The sequence below is a fragment of the Lissotriton vulgaris genome, chromosome 7 (genome assembly GCF_964263255.1).
Source record: "Lissotriton vulgaris chromosome 7, aLisVul1.2, whole genome shotgun sequence".
Taxonomy (NCBI): Eukaryota; Metazoa; Chordata; class Amphibia; order Caudata; family Salamandridae; genus Lissotriton; species Lissotriton vulgaris.
The window spans coordinates 1,361,201,466-1,361,217,321 of record NC_141695.1 but is presented as its reverse complement, the minus strand read 5'-3'; the positions used below and the strand labels follow the sequence as shown (position 1 = coordinate 1,361,217,321).

The 15,856-nt window shown below is 43.9% G+C and overlaps 1 protein-coding gene and 1 pseudogene across 1 annotated transcript in view; one reads left to right on the top strand and one right to left on the bottom strand.

The window, feature by feature from the left end:
• SETD1A (SET domain containing 1A, histone lysine methyltransferase) overlaps positions 1–15,856 on the top strand; it is a 960,878-nt gene that overhangs the window by 618,252 nt on the left and 326,770 nt on the right. The window contains exon 14 of the mRNA XM_086932054.1: positions 12,875–13,156. Coding sequence (XP_086788180.1) covers positions 12,875–13,156 — 282 coding nt within the window. The remainder of the gene's footprint in view (positions 1–12,874; positions 13,157–15,856) is intronic.
• On the bottom strand, positions 1,905–4,253 carry LOC147703699 (transmembrane protein 120B pseudogene; annotated as a pseudogene).

Here is a 15,856-nt window from a genome sequence, read left to right as displayed (position 1 = left end):
TTACAACCAATCATCAATAAGGGTCGTTTGGACTGATACATAGTGATCACTAGAATAGTGAGCACTGCATATCAGGCCAACTTCTCACAGTGACCTATTGCAAGGGCATCAAGGTGTAAATCTAAAAGACACGAGGGAAATAACTTACCTCCAAGTGGTCCTCTTAGAGGCCCAGCAGCAAAAATAAAAAAAAAGTCTGAGAAGAGTCCTGGTCCTAACCACTGTGTCGTGGAATCATGCACTCATATAATCCAGGAAAATCTTCAAGCTGCAAAACTACTCCTGCAAGCAAGCAACCATTTTGACTGTGTTAGATACTACCCACTGTAGGATTGATAGCTAATTTCCCTTTTCTCTGATCCTTTTTTAAAAACTGTTCCCAAATAACTGCATAATTCACCAAGTTTGAACAAAAACATCCCCCAAAGATAAAGATGCCATTCAAATTGCACACTACAGTGAACTACACTGTGGAAGCGGGGTTCTTTGCATGTAGGAAATTTGTCTCGTAGTCTGAGGTGGTCACATTGGGAGCAGAAACATTTCTGTCTTTGCAAGAGCTTGTCCTTGAAGAATTTTTCTGATCGAGCCGTTAACTTCAGATTATACACCTCAAAATGTTCCTCAGGCTTTCAGACTGGAAAATCGTGAGCACTACTTCTACGTGCCAAAAGGTGACGTCGGTCGGCTCCACTTCGATGTAGTCTGCCTTGAGTTTGACAGCGCAACTTCTATATGTGCGGCACGTTTACATCAGTTTACTACTGAGCGGATCCAGAGAGCTACCACAGTCATATGTTGATCGACTTTTTTGTTGACTATTTTTGAGTATTGGCGCCCAGTGTACAAGGGGCATGCTAAACCTTCTAAGAAGGAGAAACTCCATTGCGTGGACCAACAAGACCTCTCTTTCTACATCGATCTCACCAGAGATCCTGGGGTGGATGATCAGCTCTTCATCTGGTTCTCCGAAGCGAAGGAGGACAAGACTGCAGAAACTTACCATATCTCGATGGATCATAATCTGCATTAAGATCCGCAACTCCGCTAAGAACCAGCCATCTGAAGTCTTGAGGGCACATTCTGCCAGGGGGAAGGCCACTACTACTGTGTTGGGCTGCAGGGTACCTGTCCTGGGCATCTGCCTAGCTGCTAAGTGGGTGCCACTCCACACGTTCACAAAGTTTCACAAAGTACTACTGCTTGGACAGTCAGGTCTGTCGAGGTGAGCATTTCACCCGATTGGTCCTCCAGGACTTTATGATTTCAGCAACTTCACAGACCCTTCTCCAGGGAGGTATTGCTTGGGTATCAGTTCTAAAGTAAGTCATCTGAAGAAGTCTCTGTCAAAAGAACAAGTTACCTTCGATAATAGTTTTTCTGGCACAGACTGTAACTGCAGGTTCTTCCCCGCTCTGTGAACTGGACTGTTTACCTGAAAGATCCCTTAGGGACTGCACACTGGTGAAACATTATGTTTTGTTACTCCGTGTTTTAGGCACGGAAATAGTCCCGAACTAAACTGATGTCAAGGGCCCCGGGCGTGGCAGAAGCATATATTGGCACTACAACGTCACTTCTCATGCAGACAGCATTGATGTGGAACCAATCATTAGTGCTCAAGGTTTTCCGTATCATTCTGATGCCTCAGTTATATTCGAAGGTGAAGAATTCTTGGTTATCATTACCGAAGGTAAGTAACTGGTTCATTAGTAAGTTCATAGATCCTCCAAAATGTGTTATTGCCAAAACTAAAATCCCTACTTTCTGCTCAAAGCTTCTTCCGTTTCTTTTAATGTTGTGAGGAATTTTTCCATGGGATAGCCTGAAAATGTGAATACCAGCACAATGACCTGTTATTCTTTGCATTCCTTTTGCCTGGATAGTCATAAACTGAAATAACGTTATACAGCAACAAAAATGCCCCAAAAAAGGAAGGGAAAAAGAAATGTCAGGCAGCTCCACATGAAAGACAGGAATCACTTGACTCCAAGGTTGAGATGGTTCATTTCACCTAATGCATGTAATAGATAAATGTAGCCACTTTGATTATACTATTGTAGGACCTGTACAGATCTCCGAAGAATTGAAAATGCCAAAAACTGATAGTGAAATATTTGGATCATCTGACCTTGTTAAATTTACGCCAGAAAGAAATGTGATATAAGACACCCACCAGCCTTTAAATCTGGAGCCCTTGCTGATGTTAGGCTCTCCATTATTGTCACCAGGCAGTAATAACCAACGTGCGCGAAATTGAAGACTCTATAGTGTTGAAAGAACGTGCAAGCTACAGCACCAAGTAACAGATTTTTAGTCAGACACAGCTTAAACTTTTCTTATTCGTCTTTGTTAATAAATTGTGCCTAATTAGTTATCTGAGTTGTGTTAACATTTCTGAGGGACAAGATTTAGATGTAAACCATTTGTTAGTGGCATGTGAAGCTGTAGATAAACATACTATGCATAATCCTACCTGCTGGTGTTGGGAACGGATGTGTGCAACGTGTTTTTCAAAGAAATCCTAGTGTCATGAGGTATAGTGATTCCAACTATTGCTGGTTTTACATGTGGGCATCGGCTACATTGTTAGATTGTGTTTTTTATGCTCTCTGGTTCGAATGTGCTCCACTGAGCTCCGGGTCGACATTTCATAGTCCTCAACTTCGGGCCTTGTCGCTTCCTCTGCATCTGATTGTAAAGCAGTCGCCATGTCTCCTGCCGTTTCGGTATTGGCGCTCTACCTGTCGATTTTGACAACTGGAAACTCTTCATTGAGCCGTTCAAGACCTCACCCCTTTCCGGCCTACACCGTTAATGGAAAGGACTACATTTTAAGACTGGCATCACTAAAGCACCAAATACCCCTGGGCATCCTATCACCAGTTGTGTAAGCTTTCTCTCGCTCTGGATCACAACGAGGCCTCCTATTCTGCCTACCTCACCTTGAGGTCAAAGAAAATGCTGCATACCGTCAGGCTCGATGCCCAGCATCACAACTCATGGTGCAGTGGCAAGGGGATGACACCCTTGATCTATTCAGTGACTGGGAGGTCTAGATTGAACCTCAGCCAAGGACTTTGGGCGCCAAGCCTGAGATCTGGTCTCCCGAGGCAAGTTGTTGCTCAGAATCCGAAGGCTAGGATGCAGGCCCAAATAAAGACTTCAGCTGTGAGTACAAAACCTCACCCTCCTCTGCCCATCTGGCACCGAACGAAGGCTGAACACCACCTGTACGAGGGTCAGGCATTGAGTCTTGAAGCCCAGCACCAGGCTCTCAGTCCACCACTGCCTTAGGGCCATGGTTGGAACAAAAACACGGATCCAGCACCCAGCTTACTCCAGGTGCCTGGGAGTAATTCTATGGTAAGGAATCTATAACTAACATATGGCTCTTAGAGATTCATCGTTACCAAAGGTAAGCAACTTGTTCTTCAGATAGGCCCAATGGGTCCTTTCCTTGGGATGGATACACCCCCTATTATGCCACTCTACAGTGGGAGGGGGGCATAAGCCTCACTCTGGTTGACTAGGTCCCCCATCTTCAAGATGGCGGGGACTGAGAGTTGTGCTTTGCCTCGCCTTCCCATCCTAAGGGGTGTGGTTGGCAAAGGTGGGCACACCTGTCCTCCTATCTTGGTTTCCTCGCCTATTCTCCCAGCCAAAGTGGGGGTCAGAACTGGTGGGGGAAGTTGCTGGGAGTAGCAAATGACTGGGTCAGCTCACAAAGGCGGAAAGCCTTGGAAGCTTCCCCTTTGTGAACCCTGCCCATCCTGGAGCTAGCCACCTCTGCCCAGGATGTGCTTTGTTTCAGGATCCGAGACGGGAGGCTCTCTGCCCAGGGGTACAGAACCATGTCTGGGGTGGCAGCTGACGAGCAGCTAGTCTGCCAGGATACGAGAGTTAGGTGGTTTTTCAGAGGGCATCTCTAATATGCCCTCTGAGTGCATTGGGTATTAAATCACACACTGGCATCAGTGTGGGTTTAAGGACTGAGGAGTTTGATATCAACCTTCCCAGATTTCAGTAAAGCCATGATGGTACTTTGGAGTTCGTAATGACAAACTCCCAGACCATATATTCTTTATGGCTTTACTGCACTCCTTAATGGCAGCACAGCACCTACAATGTCTAAGAATGGACTTCGACTCTGTAAGGGTACATGGCTCCTGCACCTGTACCCTCATCAGTGGTATAGTGCACCAAGCTAGAGGGGTGGCTTACCTATGCCATCGGCAGTGAATTGTAGGCATGGCACACAGGGATGTGTGCCAAGTCGACTCATTAATTTACATGCACCAAAACACCATCCTGCAGGGTGGGTGTGTGTGTGTGTTTCTTTGTTTATTTGTTTGTTAAGATACAGGGCCTCTACGGTTGACACAATATGTGCTGCAGTCCTTAGGCCTTTCCTGCTCACAGTGCGCTTGGTACCCATGGTACCTTGTACAAGGGATTTACATGTGGCCAGAGAGTTGCCAATTGGGGTTACAGCAGTACAGTTTTAGGGAAATGACATAGGCCCTGGGTGCCTGGTTGGCAGGAACCCAGGGCACACTTAGTCAAAGAGCACCAACATCAGGCAAAATGTAGAGGGCAACCATGCAAAAAGGGGCACTTTTCTACAGTCCTGTAATGTCAGTCATTGAATAGAGTGGATACTGTGTTACGACTTTTTAGAGGGAAACAACCTTTACCGCCCATTACCATTACCATTATCACAGTCATTACTGCACAAGGCCACTACGACACATTGCCTTTACCATGCAAGTTTTTACCATACATATGTCTTTACCACACACACATACATGCTCACGTGTTTGGAATTAGGGTAAATGTGTTTTTAAGGGTTATGGGGTGGTAAGGGAATTTAATGGTGAGGGTATTTTTAGGGTTTAGGGTGGGCAAGGTAAGTGAGTGGTAAGTGTGTTTTTAGGGTTTAGGAGTGGGTAGAATTATGGGTGGTGAGAGTATTTTTAGGGTTTAGGGGTTGGTAAGGGTATTGGGCGGTAAGGGTATTTTTACAGGTTCGGGTTGGGTAGGGTATTTGGTGATAAAGGTTTTTTTTAGGGTTTAGTGGTGGAGAAGGGTATTGAGTGGTAAGTGTGCTTTTAGGGTTTAGGGTGTGTAGGGGTATTGGGTGGTAAGAGTATTTTTTGGGTTTATGGTGGACAAGAGTATTGGGTGGACAGGGTATTTTTAGGGCTTTGGGGATGGTAGGTTGGGGTAAGGGTGTCTTTAGGGTGTAAGGATGGGTAAGAGTATTGGGTTGTAAGGGTATTTTTTGGGTGGGAAGAAGTATTGGGTTGTAAGTTTATTTTTAGGGTGAGTAGGGGTATTCGGTGGTAAGGGTATTTTTAAGGTTTAGGGGGTGTAAGGGTATTGGGCGGTTAGGGTATTTTTACGGTTTTGGTTGGGTAGGGATTTTGAGTGGTAAGATCGTTTTTTAGGGTTTAAGGGTATTGGGTGGTATGGGTATTTTCTAGGGGTGTAGTCTGGGTAGGAGTTTTGGGGTAAGGGTGTTTTTAGGGTTTAAGAGTATTGTGTTGTAATGGTATTTTTAGGGTGGGTGGCATTTTGGGAGATTATGTAACAATTTACCTTATTTGTTTCTAAAGTGTATTTGACCACAACGACTATGCCATTGGTATTCATGTATCTGAGGTGATGTGGGGAGTTAGCCTACTGGGGCTGGATTCCTTTAAACCAATGTATTGGTTTGTTGATAAATCTTGTTCTTTTATATAACCATGATAATTAGGCCACTTGGGCATAAATACATTATATCACTTGAGTGGTTGTGATATACTTTGTTCCTCATTGCTAGGTCTAATGTAGTAGTAAGCTCGATTGGGCTTAATCCCACTATAAGATGCCATTACATTAATAGGTTCAATCCCCGTGGCTTCAAACAAGAATATGTGTAACCATGCATGGTCTATCATGCCAATATGTACTTGAATTTCGGCCAGTTGCATGCCCACTGGGGCGCAGTGCAACTTCACTTTAAATGTTGAATTTGTAGTTTCAATGAGATTTCTTGTCACTTTGGTAATCAGGCATATGCAGTTAGATAAAGTCTGAGTATGCCCATTAGGGCTGAATTCGACTCTATGCCAAAATCATCATATTTCTATTGTGCACTTGAGTCATGCTGTTTACTAATTTAATGACTTTTTGTGTTTCTTTGGAAATTGGGTATGCACAGTTAGAGTAAGTCAGCATGTAACCAGAAGGGCTGAATTTAGCTTTATTTTATGTCAAAACACTGTGTTTATCTTATTGTGTACTTTAACCCCTTCCATGCGGCCGCGATTCCCCTGGTGTGCTGTAAACAACACGAACAGGGGCGGGCCGTGACGAACCCCAGCCGTCATCAGCACACGAGCACCGTAGTGCATGACGGCTGGGGTTCGTCATCAGCATGGAAGGGGTTAATCACATTGTTTACTAGACCATGTATCTTAAATACAAGATGAATATTACTGAAAATGCAGTTGCTCTGTATGTATATGTGAATAACGCATGATCTCTGTGCTGACAACTTAAGTTTCTTTCCACACTACGGCATGGAATGTAAATATGATTGGAAAATGGCGCTTAACCAGCGGTGAGCAAGGCAGCAGCTCAGCCGAAACGTGTCCGATGGGTCTAATCAGGAGCACTTAAATAAACTACTTTCAACTGAGAAGTATTTGCAGTCCTAAAATTCCTTGCATGCAGCGTTGGCTTCTTTGCCAGTTTTTGGTGGAGATATATATATGAGAAACGCAAATGTCCTTGGCGCGGGGAGCAGGCAGCAAGCTGATGCTGGTGGCAGGAAAAAGACAATCCTGTAATTAATGTCCAAACAAAAGCAATAATTTACGCCGCAAAGCTACCGTGAACAGGAACTGTAAAGTTCGAAACGCGTAGGAGTGCGAGATGTAATGGTCAATAAACCTGTTTTTTCAACTAATCAGGAAGAGTGTGGCGTAAATTATTGCTTTTGTTTGGACATATATATCCAAGCTCCTGTTACACCACTTACACGGGTCACTCTTAAAAGTGGGTGCTGTTACGCGGTGGCGTCCGCGTGTACAAATAGCGGCTCCAATTTCCTCTAAAATACCCAGCCGGGTTCGAAGAAATACAGCACTCTCGGGTTTTGCAGCATTCAGCAAAGGAATTTATTACAGAACAAACGCGTTTCGGGAGTGAAATCCCTTCGTCAGTGTTCACATCAGAGAACGCTGCGCGGCACCATTATCTGTGTTTGTTAGAATCATTGAGACAAACAATGGACTTCAGCGGTCATTCAATTTTACGCGCCATCTTTGAATATGTTACACTTTACAGTTTGTCATTACAAAGTTTCACAATAGGCTGTTGCACCATCGATTCACGCCGTGTATCGGCAAGATTAAAGTCTCCAATAAAGATTCATTCACTGTAAGCTAATGGACATAATTCATCCAAACTTCAAAATCCTGAGAAACAAATAGCGTTGTGAAACCACAACGTCATCATCATTACGTATATCGTACTATTCAATAACAATTTTGAACAATATCTTGCCGTGTATCGGCTTATGCAGCCCCAATGGCTGCCAGAATCTCAGTTTGAAATCATAAGCTAAATGGATTAAACAAGCCTCAAACATTTCTAATGTCCAACTAGAATTCACATCTGGGTGCATCTTCAATAATAATAAACCCTTCTTCAATTCATATTCTTTATATTTCACATAATATACTACTGTTCAATTCGACAATTTTACAATCACATTTTCAATACTTATATTAATCTCTTCATCCCAGATGGGATGCCAGTTCCTGTCCCATATTCAGACCCCTTGGCGCCCTAGTCTCTAAATCGATAATGTACCGAGATTCCAATCTCCTGAGTATCTGTAATTTATTACCTCCCCTTGGATTCTCAACGACACAGTCCAAGCAGAAGTACCTAAGAAGATCCCTGTTGCTATTGTGTTTGATTGCAAAATGACGGGCCACCGGATATGAGAAGTCTTTATTCACGATGGCCCGCATATGCTCCAACACCCTCAATTTAACAGGGTTAATGGTACTCCCAACGTACCTCAGTGGGCAAGGGCACATTAAACAGTAGACCGCATGATCTGTGTGGCAAGACATGAATTTATTAATTTTCTTGCCACCTTTACAACCTGTTGCATCATACATCAGAGTTCTCTTACTGGCTGAGCAGGCTTTACATTTTCCACAAGGGAAAAAACCTTTGGCATCTTTCAACGTACCTTGTTGTTTCTCAAGCGGCTTCAGATGGCTATGAACCATGTGGTCTCGTAATGATCTGGCCTTCCTGAAAGTTATTAGTGGGACATCTGGTATGTCAGGCCCTACGATTTGATCAGATTTTAAAATATGTCAACACTGTCACTAGCTTCGAACAAGCAGCCAGTGACAGTGTTGAAAGATTCTTAGATAGAGGTTATAACCCGAATCTTACAGGATGCACTGAATAGAGTCAGGAAATTACCCCGCAGTACCTTCTTTGTGAAAAAGACCCGTTCTATTACAGATGGAAAATTCCGCATGACAACACCATATTCAGCAAATTCTTTTAAGTTAAGATCCATCATGACCAAACATTGGCATATTTTAAAATTACAGATACTCAGGAGATTGGAATCTCGGTACATTATCGATTTAGAGACTAGGGCGCCAAGGGGTCTGAATATGGGAGAGGAACTGGCATCCCATCTGGGATGAAGAGATTAATATCAGTATTGAAAATGTGATTGTAAAACTGTCGAATGGAACAGTAGTATATTATGTGAAATATAAAGAATATGAATTGAAGAAGGGTTCATTATTATTGAAGATGCACCCAGATGCGAATACTAGTTGGACATTAGAAATGTTTGAGGCTTGTTTAATCCATTTAGCTTATGATTTTAACCTGAGATTCTGGCAGCCATTGGGGCTGCAAAAGCCGATACACGGCAAGAAATTGTTCAAAATTGTTATTAAATAGTACGATATACGTAATGATGATGACGTTGTGGTTTCACAACGCTATTTGGTTCTCAGGATTTTGATGTTTGGATGAATTATGTCCATTGAATGAATCTTTATTGGAGACTTTAATTTTGCCGATACACGGCGTGAATCGATGGTGCAACAGCCTATTGTGAAACTTTGTAATGACAAATTGTAAAGTGTACACAGAAGGATACAAAGTTCCCCGGGGAGAGTACTACAGTGTGGAGAAGGAAATAGACGTGCAGAGTCAAGGAACTAGGAAGGTTCCCTTGTCGGAACTAGAGAGCCTCACACACCCAGAGCGTTAGGTGTGAAACACACCCTGACTGTAGGATGTCCAGTTTCATCATCGGCTCACTGCTCCTCGTCAGACCGGCGCTGCAATGTCTGACGGAGTGCCGAAAGGCACTCTTTTAGCGGAGTTCTTTTGTTCCTTGCCGATGGTGTGTGTGAGTGAAAAAGAGAGGAAGAGTAGTCGGTGCAAAGTGAGTGAATATTAAAACAGGGTAAGCAGTCCACAATGAGTTTTATTGACGTTGCTGATTCCCTGATTAAAAGGGGTGAGAGGGGAGCTAGAAACTGTGGAGGTGTACAGAAAACGAACTCAACCCCCTGGTGTGGTCAACATGTTTCTCGCCAACCGGCGATTCGTCAGGACCTAAACAAGGTACTACACAAGAAGAAAGGTGATACAATGCTCATTCAGGAAGTAAAAAGCAAATGTAAATACAACCTCACTGGGTCGGGTACAAAGAGGGCCAAGGGGTCCTGCTCTAATTAGGCGACCCTAAGGGAGAGTAACACAGGCCTCGCAGCATGCTCCCGTGAGGCCAGCGCTGTCTGGTGGGTGTACCTGTGTACAGACGCTGGGACGGCGGAGACACCTACCCCTCACGCTCGCGGCACCTGGTCAGGGTGCGGAGCAACTGTAAAGTGTAACATAGTCAAAGATGGCGCGTAAAATTGAATGACCGCTGAAGTCCATTGTTTGTCTCAATGATTCTAACAAACACAGATAATGGTGCCGCGCAGCGTTCTCTGATGTGAACACTGACGAAGGGATCTCACTCCGAAACGCGTTTGTTCTTTGCTGAATGCTGCAAAACCCGAGAGTGCTGTATTTCTTCGAACCCGGCTGGGTATTTTAGAGGAAATTGGAGCCGCGATATTTATATATATATATATATATATATATATATATATATAGTCTTACTTAGCTGATATATATTTAGATTTTCTTTGTAAAGGTTTGCGTGGTAAAGGCATATGTGTGTTAATGATTCACATGGGAAAGGCATATGTGGTTCTGTCACACATTCCCTTTTTTTAGTGGTGTGTGGCCCTATGAAGAAAAGAGCAATGTTATGATTGATGTTCTACTAAGTAATGCGCAAACCTTGCGGCCCAAGCAAGCACCACCCAATCAAACTGTTGTTTCCCTTGCAGAAAGTTCTCCTTACTGTACTTCCATGTCATTCTTTATGTGGTAGGTTGTGATCCTGCTCAGTAGAGAGGCACAAGTCAATGGATTCCAGTTGCAAGTGGATAGGGTAGTGTTAAAATGATAGTTTTAGTGATGGTGATATGTCTCTCAGAAGCTGTTGGTCACAGTTGAGATGCTTCAGTGGTAGAGGCCTATTCATGTTTTAACTGCTTGTATAGCAGTCGTTAATTAAGGGAAGGAGATCCTGGCCTTGTATAGCCATAATAGCATGAGTCAAAGCCCAGGCTTTAGGCTTTGTATGCGTTGTGTATTGGTTCTCTTCCAGGGGATCCTCATCAATAGTCATAAGCAATGAATATTCCCGCCCATGTGCGGCGACCCCGGAAATAATATAAAATTATATATGGAAATCACATACATCTAGCTCCACATATATGGATGGGCAAATATCATTTTTTCCCACACCAATGCAGCCCCAAAACTGAAGCTAAACAATGTAATTACCCATACATAGACTGTATTTGCAAGGATATAAAAAACACATTAGGTCAAATGGTACTCTGTGTTTTAATGAGCAAAACACTCATAAATCCTGAAAATTGCTAATAAATAGACATTGTTAGCCCACAGGCTGCATTGTAAAGCAATAGCATAGAAAATGAAAGCATTTTCAACAAAAACTGCCACTGTGCCTTTAAGGCAGCCATGACCATCATGCCTCAGAGGTGACAGTTAGGTCAGTTGTTCTTTCCAGCTCCTTCAGTCAGGACCCTGGTTTTACAGTTCCTACTTTTTTTTTACTTTCTGTCAAAAATATATTAAAATTCTACAACTTTTTCACTTTCACTCGACGTCTTTTGACTGAGTGCTAGTGCTGCCTTTTTGTGCTGCCTTTTTTGTTCTTCAGAAAAGGTTTTATTTTTGTCAAAATGCCTTCACTTTTCGATCCTTGCCCCTCCTGTGGCAAAAAGAAGGCCAGGACTGACACACATCCTGTGTGTATCCTTTGTATCCCGGAGACTCCTAATGCAGACAGCTGTCACCATTGTAAGATAGAATCTGAATTTATGGCCTCTCTGAAAGAGGTAGGTCTCCTAAAAGGCAGCAGAAGAGGAGAACGCGGTCGACATCAAGAGAAGTCCCGACCTGTTCTCCGTCTGGATCGGTGTCGAAGCTGCCTGCGACGGCGAAAACATCTTCAAAGCCACATTCTTCGACGGCGATTAATCTTGCTTAGAAGTTGGATAAATGATCTTAACTACCAACTGAAAGTTGGATAAATGATCTTAACTTCCAACTGAAAAAACATTGTCAGTTTGACACATATACTGTAGAGCATACTTGAGAGTCACTTACTCAGTTTGGGACAGTGTGTTATATCCACTTGTAGATACCCCTGCATGTCTGGGGCTTCTATAACAGGGACTGGATAGTCCAGTAAAATGAAGTGGGCATTGGCTGTAGCTTTAGTGAGTGATATCTCTGGAACCAGAGCAGTTAAATGCTGATTCCAAACTGTTACTTAATCGGGTATACTTCCACCCACAGAAATGGAACTTCTGCCTTCCTCTCGCCATACATCCAGATGCAGGATAGTTTTTCTAGCTTCCCCAAATTAGGACAGGTTCAAATGAAGTTTGTAAACCAAGCACAAGTTCCACACCTGGATCTTTCATTCTTCTCTATTCATGCAGATGAATATGACCTCCTTAATGATGAGTCAAACATTAAGCAAAGTACTAGCTAAGGTAGACAAGGCCTGGCCATTCAGATATTAGTTTAAGTTGACTCTCGTGAATGATAAGTGGCTTGGTCTAGAGATCAATCAAAAAGTGATGGTAACAGGGAGGAAAGGAAGTGGTCTGGCTTTCATTCTGTCAAGGAGAGTTCAGCAACGTGACAGTGGTTAGAGCTGATTTTCTCTTCCACTGCCAGGCAAGCCTAGCTTCAGAGATGGGGATAGGAGATGTGCATCTGCAGGCTGGAATTTCCAAAAGGTCATCACCAGCCCTGCACATTGTAACAACCAATTGTGCAGCTACACGAGAAGTCCAGTGGAATCCAGTACCACTCAGTCCATTCAAAACACAGTAAACCCTCACATGCTCGACATTCAACACAAGCTGACGCCATACATGGCCCAGATAATAAGGCATCCTGTTAGATGTTTTTAATACAAGAGTCGTTTTCAAGGGGGTACGGGTTATATACTTGAACACATACTTCAGTTTTTTACCAACATAAGTTTATCTGAAATTAGCTTAATGCATTTAGAAAATGTATTCTCTAATGTCCTTGAAAGGTTGAAATATGCATGTCAATTGACCATATTCTAAAGCATATAGTTCCATGCCTACAAACTGTGTTGCAAAGAAGACGCTTTTTCCCTCCCATTCAATTATAGTTTAATCCTCTCTTCTAATAGATGAAGTGGCAAGTGACAGCTCTTCTAAAGGAGACGAGGACAGTGAGACGACATCAGACTCTGAGAGCAGCTCTTCTTCCTCTAACGAAGATGATGATGATGATGATCTAGCTGGTGAGAGCCTGGGCGAGACTGCCGAAGATACAATGGATGATTCCACCATGGATAGCTGTCCATTGGAAGATGAGGAGAAAGTGAAGAGGAAGCCTTTGAAGAAAGAATACAAAACTCCAGCTTTCCTTTTGGACCATATGGAGGAAGAAGAGAGTGAAATCCTTTCTGGTAGGTGGCAAATGCATCACTTAAATATTAACATGCTTCCTCAGAGGAATGTGTTCTAAAGTAATTGAGGTAGACTTTTTGCTGTAGAACCAAAATGTAAGCGCACGGTCGAGGGGTTGTTCTGACGAAAAAAACTGGCATGTGCAATTAAATTAAAGCAACAGTGCTTCAGAGTTGTAAAGGAAACCATCATTAAAGAGTTCATCACAGGGAATGAGACACCTTGGACAACCGACAACCAGTGAGAGGCTCCAGTGTCAAGCCTGTAAGAATAAAAGCATTGGGAAGTTCCATTGTCACCTGCATTCATATAGCACTGCATTCACTATGTACTTGATCTTTTGAGGATGCAGCACATTCAGAGAAGAGGCTGCGAAACAGAGTGAAGGCTTAAGATCCTGCACCTTTAACTTTTCAGATTCACATGCCGCTTAGGGAATCCCCTGGACTCATGTTAAATGGGAGTTATAGATAACCACTTATTTATAATTGACATACATTAAATGCAGTTACCTATCCATCTCAATATATGACCCAGACTCACGCTGGCTCAATGAGTGGGAGAGGCTCTGAACACCACTTCTTACAGAGGCCTCCGTAGCTTAAGATTTGTTTTACAGCAAGTGCTGTAAGAAAGAAATACCTTGAGCTTCACTTTGAACAGTATTTTCGCTTCTTTAACTCAGATTTGTCAGTTTCTCTTGACTTCTTAACACTACCAAACTAGTATGTATATATTGTTTTTGTTTTGGGAGGGAACTTCGCCTCCAGGCATCCGCATCCACAGACCAAGGGCAATGCACTATGGATGAACTGGTCAGGGGTATTTGCATACGCTTTTCCAATTCTCCCACTCATTCCATATCTGGTCCGGAAATTCAGACAAACATCACTCAAGATGATCCTTGTAGCTCCAACCTGGGCGTGACAATCCTGGTTCACAACATTATTTGAGCTGTCCCTAGTACATCACAAAAAGCTTCCTAAAGTACCAGATCTTCTCAGTCACAGCAAGGCCAGTGTCAGGCACCCAGGCCCCAAACTACTCAAACTAGCAATTTGGCTACTGAAGTCATAGAGTTTGGATATTTCCAATTGCCCCCGGAGTGCATGAACATTCTTAAAGAGGCAAGGCGGCCAACAACAAGAGCATGTCATGCAACCAAATAGAAACGTTTTAAACATTTTTCTATTGGTCAAAACAAACCCATGTATGCCTACAGTGCAACAGCTAGTATGCTATTTACTACATCTCCAAAGGTCACATTTAGCGTACACTTCCATAATACTACATCTTGTAGCCTTTGCAGCTTTTCTGCAAACTCGCAAACATCAGTCACTTTTAAAAATACCAGTAATTAAAACTTTTATGAAAGATTTAAAAAGAGTAATTCCACCACAAACACCACCAGTCCGGTCATGAAACTTAAATGTGGTGCATTTATGCCCTTTGTGGTTTCTGTCTTGAAAGGTAGATTTCCTTGTACTGTAACTTCCTTAAGAGTTAATGAAATGTGTGCCTTAACCATTGGGGAACCTTATTCTCAAGTTTTCCAAGATAAGGTTTGAGTTGGCAAACATTAAAAATTCCTAGCAAATGTCATCTCTCCTTTTCACCTAAATCAAACACTGGATCTGCCAGTCTACTTTCCAAAACCAGAAACGTGGCAGAACGGGCCATTCATACACTTGATGGTATTTGGGCAATCATGTATTACATTGAGAGAACAAAACAATTTTGAAAGACACAACAGATGTTCCTAGAAAAGGTAATCCCATTTCAAAAGCAGGAATTGAAAGGTGGATTGTCAAGTGCATCCATATCTGAAAGAAACAGGTTAGCATTAGATTCCTTACCGTAGAATATCCCCAGGCGTCAGTCTGGATCCCGAAATTTTTGTGTAGCAGTACCCCTGCGCTTCGGTAGGCGTTGTCTGCGGCTCCGGGTCCATCGTCGGCGCCGGGATGACGTCGCCAGAGTAGTTAGACGCCGTCCTCGTGCTCTGACGTCAGTTCTTCTTTTTTCCACGCCAGAAAGCGCCGATCCGGAATAAGTGGTACCCTTAGTCAATTTTTGATTAAACTTTTTCGATCTTTTTGATCTGTTTTTCGAGTCGAACGACTCCATCGGTGCCGGTAGGGATGCCCGGGTTCAAACCCTGTGCCGACTGCAACCAACTGATGTCGGCTACCGACCCCCATCGCTGGTGCCTGCATTGCCTGAGGCCCGACCACGATGACAAGTCCTGCCCCGACTGCCGGGCCTTGACGTCGAAGGCTAAACGGGTGCAGTCCCGTAAGCGCCCCGAGCTCCAGCAGTCAGCTCGCGTCGCTCGAGGTCCAGGTCCGGAAGGAGGTCGAGGGACCGGTCGCGGGGCCGAAGTAATCACAGCTCGGTGAGTCGACACCACTCGTCGGGCTCCAAGTCCTCAGGTAAGAGGCACAAGAAGTCGAAGAGGCGACACCGCTCTTCTGACTCCCCCTGACGCTTGCGCGACGCGGCCGGGGGTTCGGGCGACCCCGCCCATGCGGCTCCACCGGAGCCGCAGGCGTCGCGGTCTGCTCCATACCCGCCAGTCCCTGGGCAGAACGCGACACCGGAGGAGATCGATGCCTTCCTCGTGGCCATGAGGTTGCTCACTCCTCCATCGGGTTCCGCTGCGCCTTCGGGCCCGCGGTCCAGACGGGGAGCCCAAGCGG